Raw genomic sequence first — 19164 nt, 5'->3', positions numbered from 1 at the left:
AGGTAATGTTTTGTGGAGGTTTGTCCAACCTTCGGAGCACGTCCAGAGACTGTTTTATGAGGGTTCTCTGAAAGTTGCTGCTTGCTGGGCTTTTATTTTGAAGGACACCTTAAACGACTCCTCTTTTCCTCCTTTCAGGAACAGGGCAGGCAACGCTAACCCTCTGTCGGTCACAGTTTACATTTAAATGTATTCTCATTAATTTACTGGAGGACGACCCTGGATCTTATCATGTCTTCCAACAATATGGCAGACCCGAGGAGGCAAAACAAGATTTTAAGGTGAGTATGTTATAAAAGAAAAATAAAGCTCTAATTGACAGAATTAGCCTGTTAGCTCGGTTGGCTACCAGCTAGCTGCAGCCTGAAGGGATTAGCCTCATTTAGGGGTAGTAGGGTTAGTAGGGGTTAGGTTAGGGTTAAGTTAGGCTTTTAGCGTTAAGCTATTAGCGTTAGGTGATTTAGCTATAGGACATATTATACACCGCTGAAAAAAAATGAATATATAATATATGTGTATCAGTATGATCATAATCAATCAATACTCAGTCCGTTCAATTGTTCTGTTACTCAGACTTGTCGTGTTTAAGTAAACAAGTACTTTTACTGTCCCTCTTTTTCACTGTTATTTACCTTTCTGCCATTGGACTTCATTGTAGTTTACTGATTTCTATAGTCTTTGTTACAGAAGGACTTTTTGAAAGGTCTACCCCAGCAAATCCGGTGGTATTGCTGTGGATACACGTGCAGTATAAAACCAAGAGCATATTGACACCTCTGTCTTTAGATTTTAGTTAAAATGTACTTTTGGCTGAGGGTTTTAGTTCAAGAATGACGATGTTTTGGACAATATTGTATTTCAGCTTTGTGTCAACATGTTGGGGTTGAATCAACATGACACAATAAGTCATTCAAGACGTGTTTTTGCAGCGTGGGGTGGAAGAGTCTGACCACACCACATCTAACACTCTTGGGATGAACTGATCCAACAACTGCAAGCTAGGCACGACACCAATACTCTGATAGCTAAAATCTCTGTAGATTTGTCCCAGACTCTATTGGGAAGTGTCCCCAGAAGATTGGTGGCTGTTGTACCAGTGGAGTCATGCTTATGGTCTTGGATTGAGGTGTTCAGCTTTCACTTATGGATGTAATCATAACATCAGAGCTGTGGACTTAACCATGCCAGCATTTTATCATCAAATTCATCTTGCATGAACTGTTTGGTTATATACTTGACTGGTGTTGCAGGTACAAGCCCCCCAGCACAGAGACCAATCCAACACTGGAGGACCCCACTCCCGACTACATGAACCTGCTCGGCATGATCTTCAGCATGTGTGGACTGATGCTCAAGGTGACCTCCACACACATCCTCACAGTAGACCTTTTTGACTCCCATCTCCATCGTCCTCTGCCCTCTGTGTCCACATTAAACACACGGTTGGGATGAACCAAGGTGTGCCCTTGGTTCATCCCAACCGTTCCATTAAGAAGATTAAAGGTAAACTCACCTTTAAAGATGAAAGGATGAAGGGCAGCTGCTGACTTTCAACACTAAGGACACAATAAAACAAATAGGGGGCAGCAGTAGACTGCAGTTCACAGTCCAGTGGTAGGCAGTTTGTGTAACCCTTTGATGCATAGACCACATGAGGAGATACCCATTTTCCATTGGATTTGGATCATTTTTGACCCAGGTTATGCATCAAAGGGTTAATTCATTGTACTAGATCAGCTAAGAACAAACTTTACTCGTAGGAGTCTTTTTTTCCCCCAAAACAAAATTTTTTTAAATGTTTCCTAATTTATCAGGCACAAACTAGCGATGACTTTGATTTGGTATTTGAGCCATATTAGAAACACTCAGAATAAACTCAAATGACTGGGTGTTTTACTGGAGTTGCACAAACAATAGCAACACTTAATATATGAAGGACAATCAAGGCCGTCCTTTGTCTTCACATGGGCCTTTTCTGAGGGTGGTGTTATCACAGTTGGAACATCTCGGTGCTATTGGGCAGCTATGTTGTTAGTAACTAGCTATCCATTTCTTTACAGAACTTATGGTTCCAGTCATTGACTAAACCCCTAAAATCTCATGTCTTTGTATCAAAGTTTGTCCAGGAAAAAAATCTCTTACTGTCCTTCAGTGGCTTAGATGTTACTCTACACTGTTGGTTCCTTGCCAACTTCCTCCAACCCTCTGTCCCACTCACTGCATCTGAAGCACACCAACTCACCTACAACTCTGCTCAGACTCTGTAAAATTACTCTACAAAATTGCAAGTTATGATCTTAAAAGAACTGATCCATACATGTCCAAACCACAAACAAATTCTCAAAATTAAAAATGATGTGGAAAGTCCATCCCTGAAAGCTGACAGGATTGGTTCCATCAGTCATGTATGCAACCCTGGAAGACTGAATCTGTGTTTTTTATACTGTTACTGGTGCACTGCTGTGCCAAAGTGGGAACCCTTGGCATTGACTGATTATTTCACTCATGATGTGCATTCCAGTATATAAAAAAGCACCTTATGGACATGTTAAGTAAAAACTTTGGAGGGGAGATTTCAAGACCGACTCCTGCCCGTCTTTGCTAAAACTGTTTGTTTGTGCTACAAGAAATGTTTGTTTCCTAACAGAGCACCTGATGCCCTATTTAAAGATTTTTAAGCTTTTTAATCTTCAGTAAGCTTGGCTGTAGATAAAAGAAGGACATAGCGATTCTGAAAATTGTGGAATTAGCCTTAAAGTGCAATATCACTGAGTGCCGCCAGGCATTGGTTATTAAAAGCTCTGGTTCCCATAGACTCCCATTCAAAAATCACCATGAAAAGCTAAGTCAATACATTTTTTCCACAAATCATTATGTTAGTTTTTTCTATATTTCCTCTGACTGATCCAAAAGGTCTCGATGGCTTCAAAGTGTGTAATTTTGGGGGATGTGGCTGCTATGACTTGTCTGGTTAGAGTGATGTTTACTCAGGTTCTCTGTCAGCTCCATCTCTGGCCTCTCCCCAGATCTGTTCATACACTCCAAATGTTCCAATATCTATGCTAGAGTACAATATAGTATGTCAAAATATAGGTCTAGGATGTACAATTGCACAGTATTTCGAATGTACTATGCTAAAAGTACCCAAAAGTCCAACTACATCAGGTTGAATTTGGCAATCCTGCTTTTCTGACTACTCTGACCCACAATTGTCTGCACACTTACATCACAAATGTCACAGTGTTTCACATGAGTATCAACAAATTTGAGCTGTTAGATTGCACAGACAGATGACAGCTTATTTCACACTATGGAATGCAGCAGTCAAAGCCTAAAGTACGTTGTTATGCCAGTTAGTAAGTCCCGTTTGTATGCATACTGCATGAAACAGCACACACTTTGTAAGGGCAGCTGTAGCACCTGCTGAAAGTAGAATAAAAATGTGATTTGTAATGCAGCCATGGTCACTTCTGGCGTTACATTGCAGCGGCTGCGTCCATCTTTTATATCCATCCTAAGGTCAACACACAGAAGCAGTTTAGCTCTCCATGAAGCTAACTCTGTTGTTTTTATGTTTTAGCTGAAGTGGTGCGCCTGGATCGCGGTCTACTGCTCTTTCATCAGCTTTGCAAACTCCAGAAGCTCAGAGGACACCAAACAGATGATGAGCAGCTTCATGTGAGTATCCACCCCATGTGTTGTAAATGCAATATACATTATGCGTGTGTGTGCCTGCAGTGCACCATTAATATAATACTATGCGAAGGACACGCTGTAAAAGGTTAACCTAACATGACAGTGGCTCTAGTTAATGAAAGCTGTAATTCAGGAACTGTATCCAGGACTAAATTTAAATGAATTTGTGGGGATTGTACCATGGACACCTCAGAGAACAGAAGTATAGCTTTGATTGAGGAGACTATTGATAGGTTTTTAGTCAGTTTGGCTCATTTCCCAAATTCACTCAAAAACCTTAATGTTGAACAAACTCAGAGTGTGTGTAGAGTGTCAGTATTTTGTAACGTGTCCCTCTTTCTGCTGTAGCTTTTAGTGCTGGGGGCTCAGAAAAGAACCACGTGAACAGGTCTAACATTATGCATTTTTTAAAACTGGAGGTTAGGTCTTCTTTCTGCCTGCTATTGGGACTCCAGACACGCCAACTTTAATGTCCAAAAGCTTTTAACCGTGTGACCTCTCTGGGTGATACATTTACTTCTGAAAGAGCGCTATTGTAGGGCACCTGTCCAGGCTTCACAGACAGATTTGCAATGAGGAAAAACCTTCTTGTCCATTGTCTAGATGAGGCTGTATTAAAGAGAAGCTTGATGCACTCATAGCTTAGTAACACAAAACATTTGGCTCAGCAAATAATGCCAGACGACGAACTTAATGTACCAGCCATGAAGCTGGTTCAAGGCCAGTTTTAGAACTTTGGTCAAATGCCAAGGTATGATTTGAGAATCCCAGTGTTATTAAACAGAGGTGAGTGCCTATACAGGAATAAACAAGCTGCGGATGGTAGGTGTGTCATTGAGGTTATCAGTTGAATCTGAAAATTAACCCTATAGCAGCTTCATGTGGCTCAGGAACTGATGTTTTGGTTTTAATCCCACCTGTGCCCAACTGCAATATTTTACAATGAGCCAACAAAATAGCAAAGTGTCTCACTGGGTAATGGAAAGCCAAATGGGGTGTGTTTTTGCTTATGTATTAGCCCTATATTGTGAAAATATTTTATTCTCAGACTGTCTTAGAATTTAATCTCTGCATAGTTATCCTCTTTACTCTTTCCACAATTGATTTTACTACAAAAAAATCACCTAAATTCACTCCCTTTTAGCATAGCAGTTATTTACACTGACCTGAATACCAGTTTGAATTTAGGTTCAAGAAATATTCCTACATTTTGGATTTTCAATGTGATTTTGAAGCTAAAATTGCATAATTTACATGGTGCTTTCTCCCTTTTTTGTACTGTCTATAGGTTGTCCATCTCAGCAGTTGTGATGTCATACCTCCAGAACCCACAGCCCATGTCACCTCCATGGTAACTGAGGGTCAGTCTCAGAGAAGAGCAGAAGCAAATTTCTGGAGTGGGTGACAAGACAACTGACTGATCCCCCTGGCCATCTATGAGGGAAAACAGACCAAGAGGAAGATAATGTGCTAGAAAGAGAAGAATGGAGGGAAAACAGATGACCAGGAAAGGTCGACAGTTAGGAGGACACACCGTCAAGATGGAAAGATCAGATGTCTTTGACTTTGTTCTCAGATTTTTCTGTTTTTAACCTTTTCTAAGTCTTTTGTTTATTGATGAAAACTTTTAAATTGGACTGCTGGGTTGAACTGTTGCCTCATGTCGTAAATAAAGCTGTATGGTGTAAAACGATTGACCGCATTTTTTTTTTTTTTTGTCTGGCAAAGAAAAATATTCACATCACACGTAATGTTGCATTATTTACTCATCTTTAACTTAGAAATACTGTTACTGTCAACATCATAGTGGTATTTATAGCTTGGGTTTTTATATTTTTCTCAAATTCCTAATATATTTGACCTCCTGTCTCTCAGTACTTACATCCCTTTTACAATTTCAGTGCACTGCTTTCCATATATTAAAATAATAAGGTAATTGACCAAGACCTCAAAGAATTACTACAGAATACTAATTCAGAATTCAAGTCAAATATATTTAATTAATGCTAATGTGTTAATTCTACATTTGTAAACCTACACAGCCAACTCTTTCATCTCAAAAGAGCTTCATTAAAGCTCAGTTTTATTTACCTATCATTTTAAACAATGTACAGTTGACAAAGATGCTTCACAACAAATACAGAAATAACAGATCAAAGGGAAGATGAAATAAAACATTAAAAATCAGTGTCACCTTACGCTTAAGGTGTCTGACTTTGTGAGCATAAGCATCGAGTAAGCGATGGAGTTTTTACTAATGCTGATTTTTAGTTAAGGCTAAAAGTTAATTTGAGTAAACCCACCCCATCCACAATAGACGATGTAGTAGAGTTTTATCTCTCTGTTATATCTGATTAACGGCAGCTACACAAAGTCGTGTGTCCACAACTTCACAGGACATTACAGTCACTTACAAATATTTCCAGGGGGCTTATTTCAACCATAATCCTAGTTACTACTTACCCACCCTTAATCTTATAGGAACCCCTAAAATTGAGTGATTTACATTACTTGAGGATGTTTTGTCCCCGTAAGGCAGACACATCCCCATAATGTGACTGTCAACAGATGAAAGTCCCCACACCAGCAGTAATACCTGATCCACACACAAACACTTGGGCCTATCCTTCTCTGGTTTTTCATTTAGTCAGGACACCGACTACAACACCTGCAGACACCTACACCATTAACTGCTTGTGTGTGCTGATGACAGCCAAGAAGCTGGGGAGTCAGCTGGATGTGAGACTGATTTAGTGGCGTATAACTCACGTCCCCCCAGGCCTGGCTCCACTGCAGCCACACCAAACTGGCGCTCAAGCTGCTTGGCCTGCCGCCACATTTTTAGCAAACTCCACTGGATTTTCTCCTGATTTTGTCCTGACTCAAACTGCTAACAGACTCATTTTTTCCAGGCACTTAAACTACACCCTTTATCCCATTGTTGTATTTTTTTTTTTTGTCCATGCTGTCCACCCCATTCATAATGGTACATTTGTTGTTGATTCCTATCAGTGAAGAGGATATTGAATTTGTCTGAGTCAGCAGTTATCGTCATAGCTGATTAGTGAGCTACGTAATTTGGATAGTAAAAACCGTCACAGTTTGGTGAATATAGATGTAAAGTTCAGTGGGTGACTGGCTGTAGGCGATTTTAATTCAATCTAATCTGGATATTCTGCTCTGCTGGATCTGCATGATGAGAGCAGAGTGTAGGCAGACTGCCTGTGTCCAAGTCCATCTAACACTAGAGGGCACAACAACATCTCGAATGAAATGTCAGCAAGCAATGCAAGCCAGTTTATAGATGGAATCAAAAAATAAAAATCTAATAGCGTGCTGGTTTCCCATAACTGCTTTAATTATAGTGTGGGAAAACATCTAGTGTGGTATTATACTTCATACTTTTCATTTATTTGTCAGGAACTGTACACAAAAAAGCATTTACCTCATGAAGGAAGAGATGCATTGTACCAGATTTAGCTGCTGGCGAATTTCCATCTGCAGTCCCTGGACAGGCACGCACAAAAGTAAATCTAAAATACAAATGTAAATCCAAGGTACTTTATAGAAATTAGATGATATGATCAAACATACACACATGGTCTAATAACACTGCACAGCACATACATAGCATAAAACATGCACATGCTCCCCCATTCAATCCCAACACTATCAGTATATAAATACATACACTACCAGTCCAAAGTTTGGACACACCTTCTCATTTAATGGTTTTTCTTTATCCTCATGACTATTTCCATTGTAGATTCTCACTGAAGGCATCAAAACTATGAATGAACACATATGGAACTATGTAGTAAACAATAAAGTGTCAAATAAGTCAAACATGTTTTAGATGCTTTGTGTTAGGTTTTCTCTGAGGGTCAGGCGCAGGAAAGAGAAAGAGTTGAGCAGTTGCAGCTTCAATGGTTTATTTATACAAGAAAATACACAAAGATTCCAACTCCCAACGGAAGTGTGTTCCCAGAAAGGGAAACGGAAACAGTAACAACTACTGAGAACTATAGGGCCCCTAGTGGCTGGAAGACTAAACAAAGAGTGATTTATCAACAAGAGAACTGACCCACGGCAGGTAATACCTGGGCAGGCGAGTGAAAACAACTAAGACTGAAGGCCTACAAGTATTTCCAAAACAAAAGAGCGATTATGCTCACACGGATCTCAGAACATGAAACTACGGGTCAGCAAAACAGTACTGCTATGAAACAAGGTTGCTCTAAGAAAAATACGAGAACTCGAGAACTATCCGTAATAAACCAAAACTAGATCCATTGGAAATCCGGAGATTACCTTACTTCACAATTTAGGATGAACCAGAGACTTATACAACCAACGATAAAAATAAACTAAGACTGAGACTGCTCTTGCCTGAGATAGAACTGACGGCGGACAGCTAGGAAGCTGAGAGGCGGAGAACCAGATGAGGCAGTGGGGGTTCTGTTGAGCTGTGTCAGACGGTTGTGACTGCGACGGCGGTGGAGGCTTAGACGGAGGTTGGGAGGTGGTGGAGGTGTTCCAGGAGATTCTCAGAGATGGAGACAGAGGACAGGGGTGTAGACGAATCCTGGTCGTTGGCAGCAGGAGCAGGTGGTTGGTTCGAACTATGAAAGAGCAGAAACAGTTTTACAAAAGGTTCACAGGAACAATGGCTGGAGTGAGTTGATCTGAAACTGACTGTTGGGCATTCACGATCCGGCCTCGACTAAAGGGTGGAATCAGGTTATATTGTGTAGGAGCAGTCATCTGATTGGCTCTGGCACACCCGCTCCTGCTTCTGTTGATTGTTCCCAGATTTCCCTCACCTGCCATTGCCACAGTGCTCAGCGTACCTAAAAAGGAAGAAAACAGGAGGAAGGAGGGGCCCTATCCAGAGCCAGCAGCAGCAGACCTAACACTTTGCTTTGATTCCTGCTTTGAACTCTCTTGTTATTCTCTGGATGAGCTTCATGAGGTAGAACCTGAGATGGTTTCCACTTCACAGGTGTTCCTTGTCAAGGTTCATTAGTGGAATTTCTAGTCTTCTTAATGGGGTTGGGACCATCAGAAGTCAGGTTGGTCCACAGTTGACAACCCTATTGGACAACTGTTAGAATCCATATTATGGCAAGAACCAATCAGCTAAGAGAAACAACAGTCCATCGTTACTTCAAGAAATGAATGTCAGTCAGTCTGGAAAACTGTAAATACTTTGAATGTATCTCCAGGTTCAGTCTCTAAAATCATCCAGCTCTACAACCAAACTGCCTCCCATGAGGACCTCCCCAGGAAAGGAAGACCAAGAGTCTCCTCTGCTGCTGAGGAGAAGTTCATCTGAGTCTCCAGCCTCAGAAATGTCCAGTTAACAGCAGCTCAGATTAGAGTCCAGATAAATGCCACCCAGAGTTCTGGTAGCAGACACATCTCTGCATCAGCTGTTCAGAGGAGACTGAACCAATCAGGCCTTTATGGTCCAATAGCTGCTCAGAAACCACTACTAAGGAAAAGCAACCAGCAGCAGAGATTAGTTTGGACCCAGAAACACCAGGAATGGACATTAGACCAGTGGAGATCTGGGCTTTGGTCTGATGAGTCCAAATGTGAGATCTTTGGTTCCACCGCCGTGTCTTTGTGTGACCAGAAAAGGTGATGGATGGTCTCTACATGCATGGTTCCCACCATGAAGCATGGAGGAGGAGGTGTGATGGTCACTGTTGGGGATTTATTCCAAACTGAAGGAACCCTGAACCAGCATGGCTACCACAGCATCCTGCAGCGACATGACATCCCATCCGGTTTGGTTTAGTTGGACCATCATTTATTCTCCAGCAGGACAATGAGCCCAAACACACCTCCAGGCTCTGGAAGGACTATCTGACCAAGAAGGAGATGATGGAGATGACCTGGCCTCCACAGTCACCTGACCTGAACTCAGTCCAGAATGTTTGGGATGAGATGGACCACAGAGTGAAGGTAAAAGGACCAACAAGTTCTCAGCATCTCTGGAACTCCTTCAAGACTGTTGGAGAACCATTTCAGGTTCTACCTCATGAAGCTCCTCCACAGAAGGCCAGGAGTGTGGAAAGCAGGAATCAAAGCAAAGAATCTAAAATAGAAAACATGTTCTGACTCATTTAACACTTTATTGTTTACTACATAATTCCATCTGTGTTCATTCATAGATTTGATGCCTGCAGTGAGAATCGACAATGGAAATAGTCATGAAGATAAAGAAAAACCAATGAATGAGAAGGTGTGTCCAAACTTTTGACTGGTAGTGTATAAAAATCAGCATAGGTTTAAGGACGGTGTGTCTGCACCTGATTAACATTGACAACACAGATTTCTTAAAGTCCATTTTTTTAGCATCATGAGAAAAAAAAGATGAAAATCTACATGTTTTCTTCACTATCTATGAGGTTATTCCATTCCAACATGGCCTTAAATGAAAAGGCTGACTGTTCAAAGGTGGAGTTTCTTTTAGGGACTCTCTATTCTCCTCAAGCAGTTGATTTTGAAGTGGTTTTTGTTCTTAAATTGTAATTTTCTGTATTTATCAGGGTATCATGATGATGATGCATTTGTGTTGTCCTCTCCAACACTTAAAAAGGCTTGTTTCTAAAGTTATCTTATAGGTTTAAAGATGCAGCAGTTGATATGAGAAAATATCATTGTATTTAAATACACCATCTATGCTTTGTAAGTGAGTTTCAAGTGAATTTCAATCTATTAGTCATCTTCTTAATTTGTTTTTTCTTTTTTACTCAATACTAGGATCTAAAACAACACTTAGTGCATTTAACTTCCTCTATATTGTTAATTTTTTGATCATAAACATTAATATTTGGGACAGTCTTTTGTTTAAACTGTCTTGTAAAATACATTGTTCCAGTTATCTCAATGTTAAATGCAACCAATACAAATTTAAACCAATTTAAAATTGTGTGTATCTGCACACATCAGGATTAATTAATACATCCTCATACACAGGGTTAGGGTTAGGTTCAGGTTGTCGATGTTTAAGGTGAAAAACTGTGGCCTATTGATGCAATATTTAATGTGAATTCTTCTGTGCCTCATTTGACTGATTTTACATCAAAGAGGGCGTAAACGCATTCTGCTTTCTTCTGCTTAGTTCAGCAGTTATAGTCCTGTCAATCACAGAGAGACACGGTCATCTCCTCTGTGAGGTAATCCTCTATGTCACCTTGGAAACCTAACTGTCACATCTGCGGGGTGAAGCAGATCATTTCCAGTCATGCTTTGCTTTCAGAAGGGAATAATATTGAGTAAATTCCATAGAAAAGATGGCAAAATAATAACATTTGTGTTTCTCATGTGTTTATTTTTAATTTCAAAACTTCCTTTTAACTCCAGGGTTCTGACACAAAATTGCAGGTCTATAGGCACTGAAGGTCAAGCAAATCAACAAACACCAAACCTAGACAAGTTCAACACACACCTTTGTATTCCAGCTTCAGTGGTAAAATGCTCAGAAATAACGAAGAACAACATCTCTGATCACAGAGGATTGGTTCTACCTGTACTTGTGTTACTTTCGCTGAACATACCAGTCTGAGGGCAGCACAGTGATGTGGTGGTTAGCACTGATGTCTCACAGATTTGCAGGTGTGAATGTGAGTGTTCTTGGTTGTTTGTCTCGTGATGTGTAGCCCTACGATAGACCGGCACCCTAAATCAGCCGGGATAGCCCCTTCGTGACCCTACAGAGGATTAAGCAGTGCCTGCCACAGATTCACAACATTCGGCTCTGACCTGCGAGCTGACGTATAATGGTTAACACTTTGGATGCACCGTCTGTCTGCTTGTATGATCAAAGTTAAAATTTTAAAGGTTAGAAAACAGAACAGGGTCGATAGTCTAGAAACACAAATGTTTCTGGACTTGGAAATTACTAAAATCAAATGCCATTCTATTCCATTTTTTGAAGACATGTATCTGCCTGTCAAATGTTACTGACCTTTCGAACTCTCTATGTCTTAAAAGTCTAAATCTATAACAGTTTTTAAATGCATATAACCAATAAATGACAAAGGTGAACTCTTCACAGGTGTTCCCTCACTAACAGGAATGACACAAACACAAACTCTGATGTGTACACGTTGCTTAGATCACCATTATAGCACATAATAAGGGGTTACAACCAAGCTGGATTGCTTATGTTGCCTCAGCATCTGTGTAATTTGTGACTATGCATGTGTGTACCCATGTGTGTGTGGAAGTGTGTTTGTGTCTGTTTACTGAACCCCACTGAGTCTCTGACACTCTGCTTGCTTTCTGCATCCTTAACTGAGATTAAACTGCATTCAAGCTCTATCATATTTGAATCCCGTGTGTGTGTGTGTGTGTGTGTGTGTGTGTGTGTGTGTGTGTGTGTGTGTGTGTGTGTGTGTATGTGTGTGTGTGTGTGTGTGTGTGTGTGTGTGTGTGTGTGTATGTGTGTGTGTGTGATTGTGTGTGTGTGTGTATGTATGTGTGTGTGTGTGTGTGATTGTGTGTGTGTGTGTATGGCTAGAGGAGTAAGGTGTTGTTAGATGGAAACACCAGCGCCGTTGAAGCTGCTGAGCTGGGCAACCTTCGATGTCAGACTGTTGTGTACACACACACACACACACACACACACACACACACACAGAGAGAGAGAGAAAGACAGAGAGAACTAAGCTTGTGCTCTGTCCTGAGCAGTGGAGATTTTAATTTTAATTGGAAAAATAGACAGAAAATAACGACATTTGTCATTTGTCCTTCACTTGAATCTTTGTAGCCCAAAAGAGGGCTAAGAAATCTGTGCAACAATGACACACAATATCCTTATACCCACCTTTATTCTAACAAACAACACAAAGAACTGGAGAACAGGGGAGAAACCCCAGGCTGGGACACGAACAGGGATCTTCTAGCCATGAGGTGACAGTGCTACTCACCGCACCACCATGCTGCCCACACGACATCATATCAATGTCTACTTTCTTTTAAAATACACATTATTTCATTATATACATAACATTATTTCTTAGGTGAACAAATTAAAAGGGTAGTTAAAATATAATTAAAGATTTAAAAAAAAAAAAATATTTACCCCTTCCAATCCAGGAAAAGATCCCCGGGGGAATATTTTCATTAGATTTTTTTCATTTTTTATGCATTTGGGTATCTCTATTTATCTATCTATCAATCTATCTATCTATCTATTTATCTATCTATCTATCTATCTATCTATCTATCTATCTATCTATCTATCTATCTATCTATCTATATATATATATATACATTTATATATATACATATATATGTATAAATGAGCAAAAAATAAATAAAATAAACAAAAAATTATATAAAATTATATTAAATCTATTACTATATTACAGTTATATATATAAGAATGTTGTTTATTTTATTCATTTTTTGCTCATTTTTTTCTATATATGGGTCTTACAGGTGTCGTAGTTTCTCTTAAACCTCAAGGATGTGTAGATGTTGAAGAAAACGTCCATTGACACTGTTGCTTTTATAATATAATTTATTACATAAATAAGACAGCATCTGAACAGGCACCATGGTCTGCCTGTGGAGAGTTTCCCAGCCAATATGAATCTCCCACTTGAACAAAGGGCTGGTGGTCATTTTATAGGTTTAGTGACGTAGGAGGTCACTACATCTGGTTTCTGTTAGAAGTCAAAGTACAGGATACCTCCTCCAATCAAGGCCCTAGGCTCTGTGGGTCTCAAAGAACCCCCTAGTCGAGCTCCTAGGCTCTGTTCCATACCATATAAAGAAGCAGGGAGCATCATCAACAAGCCCCCCATAAATTCTACAGCTCCTAAAGAGCTGCACCCATAACTTTGGACATATGCATCCTTATAAGTGTGCATTCAACAGAAGAACACATTCCATTGCGACGACCCACACATCCCAAGTTCTATATGATAAGCAACAAGTATCAGACCAGATACTACACAGGGTTAATTAAATGCACAGTTGTAAGATAAAAAATCTAATGCAATAATTTAGATTAACCTTGTAAGTCGCAAACATAATCTTTTTAGGTAAGTTAATTAACTCTACTTGGTACTGAATGTAACTTAATCTGCATTAGTTGATTTAAAACTAAATTCAAGTTGAGATAACTTAATTAAATTGGCTTGATGACATAAGTTTTCCTCTTCTATGTTAAAATCCTGGACATTTTTAAGACAGTAAGACTGGTAATTAAAACACCTTTGATTGTAGAGGAAAACATAATTCCCCAAACTGAGTGCAGTTTGTTGGTGGAACATAATTTTGTAAGAAGTTGTCATAACCCAAGAACGCTGACTATTGAGCCCGAACATGAGTGATTATGCATACATATGTACATGTATGTAGCCCATAGGCTCAGCAGATCGATGCAGTAACCAAAAAGGAGCAAATCATGTTTAACATTGCAGCACCTATACAGATACTGCATGTGCACAGTATATCAAATCCCTGCAGCCTTGGACTTAAACTGATGTGAATGTAGATGAAGAAGGAGGGGAGCGATGGGGTGAGGCGTGGGAGGAGGATAGTAAGACTGAGAGAGAGGGAGAGTCCGGTGGGTGAAGAGCAGTCAGCGCACTGACCGCAACGTCCTTTTAAGAACAGCACACCGAGACTCCATCGAAAAATGCCCTCATAAGCGTTCCACTTTCCCGGGCACGGCTCAGTTTTCGGCGTCCTCAAGTCCTGTCGGATCTACTGTACATCACGTCGACTTTCAGTGACCGGCGGACATGACTTTTGTCGGGATGTTTTGGATGTGAACATGGAGTTTTCCTCCCCTCCGGTGGTGGACGCGTTACTGCCTCTCCTCCGCCGGTCCAGTCGTCCCAGCTCCGCTCACTGGTTTCCAGCCGCCCGGCAGGTGAGCAGGTCGGGGCCAGCGGAGACCCGGTGGGCGGGTCTGGAGTCCCAGGAGCCCGCAGGTTCACTCCTCCCTGGACAGCAGAGCACCTGACAGGCAGGTAAGGAAGAACAGCCTTCTTTTTTTTCCCCTTTTACTGCAAGAACATCAGGTCACTTCATCTGAGGTGAACTCATGCATCATTCGCCAGGAGAAAATGTTCCCACATGAAGCTGGACAGAAGATGACTCAAAATATTTCTAGACTACTTGAGAGCCTAACTTGAGATTAACATCTTTTGATTTACCCTCTTTGATCCAGGCGCTAACTGGAGCCAAGAGTGGCTCATCACAGTGATGCCATAGTGGAACTTTGTTTTTTATTTTTTATTTTTTTGTTCTTCAAAAAAATTTATCAGGAGGTTCTTTAAAGACTCTCCAACGGTCCTTAAAAAACAAACCAACCTAAAAAAATATTCTTTTGGTGGCTCTCCAAAGAACTTGAGCAAAAATAGGTTCTTTATGGAAACATTTTCAAGATAACTCTTTGTAGATTCATCTTGTGCGTTTTTTATTTATTTATTTATTTTTTTTAGAAAGAACTCAAATGTAAGAGTTTGCAGCATTTCTGGGTCTTCCATTATAATACATTTGATGTTTAAGGGTCTAGATTGTTGGTCAGACAGAACACGTGACAAGACGCCAGTTTGTTATTTGCAAAAATGGGACGAGCATTTCTCAGTTTTCTGATGTTTTCAAGACCAAATAATTAATCAATAATAAAAACAACAGCGAGATGCAGTTCTAATTTTATGCTATTACCTTCCTCCAAATCAAATAACTTGAATAAAAATAAAGAACTTTTAGTACTTTACGGAACAATAGTAGCATCTCCGTAATAAATTCTTCAATTGCTGATGACATTTTGAACAACCAGAACCATTATTTTTCCAAGAGTAATTTCGATGCTCTGTTTTTAAATGGCCAAATTTACATTAATAACTAAAATGCACATAAATCGTACTTGGGTACGACGTTGGGTGGGTGATTGTTAATAGCCTACAGTGTGATTATTGGTTAAAAAAATGGTACTCAACTGGCACGTCAGCCTTCCAGACACTGGCATTGCTTTAAGGGTTTTGAATGTTTTTATTAAAAAAAATATATAATGGTTGATATCACTAATTATGAATTGCACATCTGGCCTAGAAGCAATATCTCAAGGTTGGATCCAGTTTTTTTTTTTTTTTTTTTAACAAATCTCAGTTTTGAGTATTGCATCTTTACACATCCAGTCAGTGTGACTTCTACATGACAGAAAGTGCTAAAAAATATTCTCCGCTTCCCTTGTTTACAGAGAATAACGGGTATTGGAGATACTGCACTTGTTTGGAAGGGCTTTTAATGCCTATTTAACCCTAATGCTGTAATTTATTCACCAAAACTACATGTGAGGCCAGTTTCTTTTATAACTGAAGCACAGGAAGTAGACCTAATTAGGATCCTTTATAGACCCTTGATTAAAATGAATGTATTTTACACAAAGGGTAATGTGTGAGTGATTACTTCCACCCCTATATCAGATGCCTCATTGAAAAATCCAACTAGTGTGTTTCCACGATGAGATTCCACGTCATTAGATCTGATGGACAAGGCTGTAACCCATCTGAAGCAGAGAGCAGGGAGCCATGCAGGCCCTGGAGCATCGTCTTCTCAATGTAATAATAACTGTTTGCCTTCTGCTCAGTCACTGTTGAAAAAAGACCCACAGAGGAGTAGTTTATTTACTGTAGTCTGCTGGAGCCAAGACCTTTGCTCTTTTTATTGGTCCCTTGTTTCATGGATCAAGGAAAACAAAGCCTATTTCACACAAAAGGTGTTTATACTAAGAATAACAACTGAACATTTAAATATATAATGTTATTATCCTAACACAATACTGGGCTGGAGGTTGTAGTCTTGTGGCTGATTGGTTTATTGTCACCTTTTGGCTTCATATTTGCCAACAGACAAATGACAGCAGAGTGACCACTGCTAAAATGATCTGAAAGCATTGTTACATTGTTTAGATGCCATTGCAGCTTCTGTAGACCTGGAAAACACTTAGATTTAGTTGGACACCTCCAAGCAGAAAACTATTTTATAGTTTTGTACATTTGTAGTGTCTCTAACTAAAATCTAGTTCTCCAGATGAAGGAACCACAAGGTGGAGTCTACAGATGCTTAGAGTCCATGACCCTGCTGTAGCTATACAAAGAACAAACAGCTCACCTACTGCTGTTGAAGAAGAAAAAATCATCTCTCAGATCCCTCAGCTCTCCTTCTGAAGGAGTCAAGATCGTGAGAGGCAATGTGGTTTTTCTTCCCAGGCTATTATCGAATGCATTCAGCAAGTGTCGAATCTGCTACTGGATGAGTGAGTTATGTAAAATCTCCCTCTACAGATCACTCGAAAGTACTACTGTATAGATGTGCCAAAAATATTCCCTCGTCTCTCTGTTCCTTTGCTATTTTGGCTTGTGTTGGCCCAAACCTGACATCAACGTAACACCGTCAGATCTAAATGTTATTGAAGCTTTACAGGAAGCAGGATTCCTCCCGCTTCACCCACTGCTGGAGGTTTTCTTTGTTGTTGCAGAGAGGATTAGAGTCATTCTGACAGATGTGTGAACATGTGAAATCTTATTCTTGTTTACCAAATGCAATCTCACACCTGCACTCTTGCCTGTTGCTTCAGGGTCATCTACTTCTCTTGACCCTCTTGTCTCCATATAGCATCCATCTCTGCATCTCTTTATCTCTCAGTCCATCTCAGTGTTTACCATCTCTCTGTTTGTCAGCTTTACTCGACTGAAGAGAATCTTATTGCCTTATTGGTATGAGACAAAGCAGGAGTTCTGTCAGAGTCTGTGGCTGTCAAACTGAACCAACACTACACAGAAGATCCCAAAGAGGAAAAGTCAACAGTGTCCCGCAGTAGGGACAAACCACAGACTCAATATGCAGTCTGAGAAGTAAGCAAAGATAAAAAAAAAGGGACAAAGTAGAGAGTGGATGCAGTTCTAGCAGTCACATCATATGATTTTCAGTGTGCTAGGTTACTAGGTAGGTAAAGATCTTATGAACAGAGACCTTTCCATCAAATCTGTGCAGTCTGTTTCTGATTGTAAAGTCGTCATTTTGATACCAACAGCTACAGAATTCCTTGCAGATGTTGTGATGAAGTTTTTGGGTCCTTTTTGCGTCAAGCTGTCTGCTCTTGGCCCGAATTTATCGAGAAGGTGAGTTCTGCACAGACCGCCAGTTGTTTGAAATCTCCACCACTCATGGAGGATTTTGCTCACAATAGAATTATTAATTTTCAAACTCATTCGGGATCTTTTTAATTCCATTGTTAGACTCATGGGCATCCATATCTTTATTAGAGAACTCTTTAGAGGCTGAGCAGCAGATGTCAGAGGTTTAAATACTGTTCCACCTTTCACTCCCTAAAAATTTTATAATCATTGGTACATCAGCTGAAATCCTTACTTTTAATTTTGAACAGTGTTGTAAATACTTTAATTGAAATTTTTCATATGAATGATCTGTTATTTTGTTCAGTTTTTATTTATTTAAATTAAGAAAATCTGCAAAATTAGATGTGTCATTATGTGAGTATATCACCCATATTAATAAGCATTATGATTGGCATTGGGCACCTATAGGGAAACAAGGAGGAGTGTTGCTGAAAGTCAATAAAATCAACACAAAGATTTGAGAAGAAAACAGGTGAAAAACACTACAGGGTACAAAAATAGATTACAAAGAGTAAAAAGAGAAACAAAATTACCACAACATTTGCAAAATGACTTTAAAGAGGCACAAAATCACTGCTAAGAGATGGAGACTGACTACAAAAATTAACAAAATTACTACAATAGGTCACAAAAAACACAGAGAGAAACAAAAGAACACAAAAAGACAGCAAACTTATCTGACAAGAGACATAAAACCCTTTTATAAAGAGGAAAAACAACTACAAAATTATTACAGAACACAAAAATCAGTGTAACCAGCATCTTCAAGAAAACATCCATCCATCCATCCATTATCTATACACCGCTTGATCCTCACTAGGGTCGCGGGGGGGGCTGGAGCCTATCCCAGCTGACTCGGGCGAAGTCAGGGGACACCCTAGACAGGTCACCAGTCTGTCACAGGGCCACATATATAGACAAACAATCACTCTCACATTCACACCTACGGGCAATTTAGAATGATCAATTAACCTCAGCATATTTTTGGACTGTGGGAGGAAGCCGGAGTACCCAGAGAAAACCCACGCATGCACAGGGAGAACATGCAAACTCCATGCAGAAAGATCCCGGGAAAGCCGGGACGCGAACCAGGGATCTTCTCGCTGCAAGGCGAAAGTGCTAACCACTACGCCACTGTGCAGCCCTTCAAGAAAACAACTTGTGTTAAAATATATCGATGCTTTGATTCCGTTTCTCTCCTCAGACACGGTAGGATCAAGAAATACAGTCATGAAACCCCAGATGTGAAATTTTAAACCAAATTTGTGTCTTTGTGACAACAAAAATAGTC

General features: G+C 40.0%; 2 protein-coding genes across 2 annotated transcripts in view; both read left to right on the top strand.

Annotated features, from left to right (window-relative positions):
* Window positions 1-119: 119 nt before the first annotated feature.
* On the top strand, window positions 120-5389 carry wdr83os (WD repeat domain 83 opposite strand). The gene is made up of 4 exons (XM_023269947.3): window positions 120-281; window positions 1251-1356; window positions 3581-3678; window positions 4985-5389. Exons 1-4 carry the CDS (start codon window positions 232-234, stop codon window positions 5049-5051), a joined length of 321 nt encoding a protein of 106 aa, XP_023125715.1. The 5' UTR covers window positions 120-231; the 3' UTR covers window positions 5052-5389.
* Window positions 5390-14276: 8887 nt separating this feature from the next.
* Window positions 14277-19164, top strand: part of LOC111568332 (uncharacterized) — a 73417-nt gene continuing 68529 nt past the window's right edge. Inside the window, exon 1 of the mRNA XM_023269944.3 lies at window positions 14277-14696. The gene's annotated coding sequence lies outside the window, so the exon portion shown is untranslated. The remainder of the gene's footprint in view (window positions 14697-19164) is intronic.

Source organism: Amphiprion ocellaris, chromosome 4 (genome assembly GCF_022539595.1).
Source record: "Amphiprion ocellaris isolate individual 3 ecotype Okinawa chromosome 4, ASM2253959v1, whole genome shotgun sequence".
Classification (NCBI taxonomy): Eukaryota; Metazoa; Chordata; class Actinopteri; family Pomacentridae; genus Amphiprion; species Amphiprion ocellaris.
This window is presented reverse-complemented; position numbering and strand designations above follow the sequence as displayed.

What these genes read in the sequence shown, in the direction of transcription:
- wdr83os (XM_023269947.3), top strand. Translation starts at nt 232, where the DNA reads ATGTCTTCCAACAATATGGCAGACCCGAGGAGGCAAAACAAGATTTTA. An exon ending in AGGCAAAACAAGATTTTAAG is followed by an intron (nt 282 to 1,250) that starts GTGAGTATGTTA and finishes CTGGTGTTGCAG; the next exon opens with GTACAAGCCCCCCAGCACAG. An exon ending in TGTGTGGACTGATGCTCAAG is followed by an intron (nt 1,357 to 3,580) that starts GTGACCTCCACA and finishes TTTATGTTTTAG; the next exon opens with CTGAAGTGGTGCGCCTGGAT.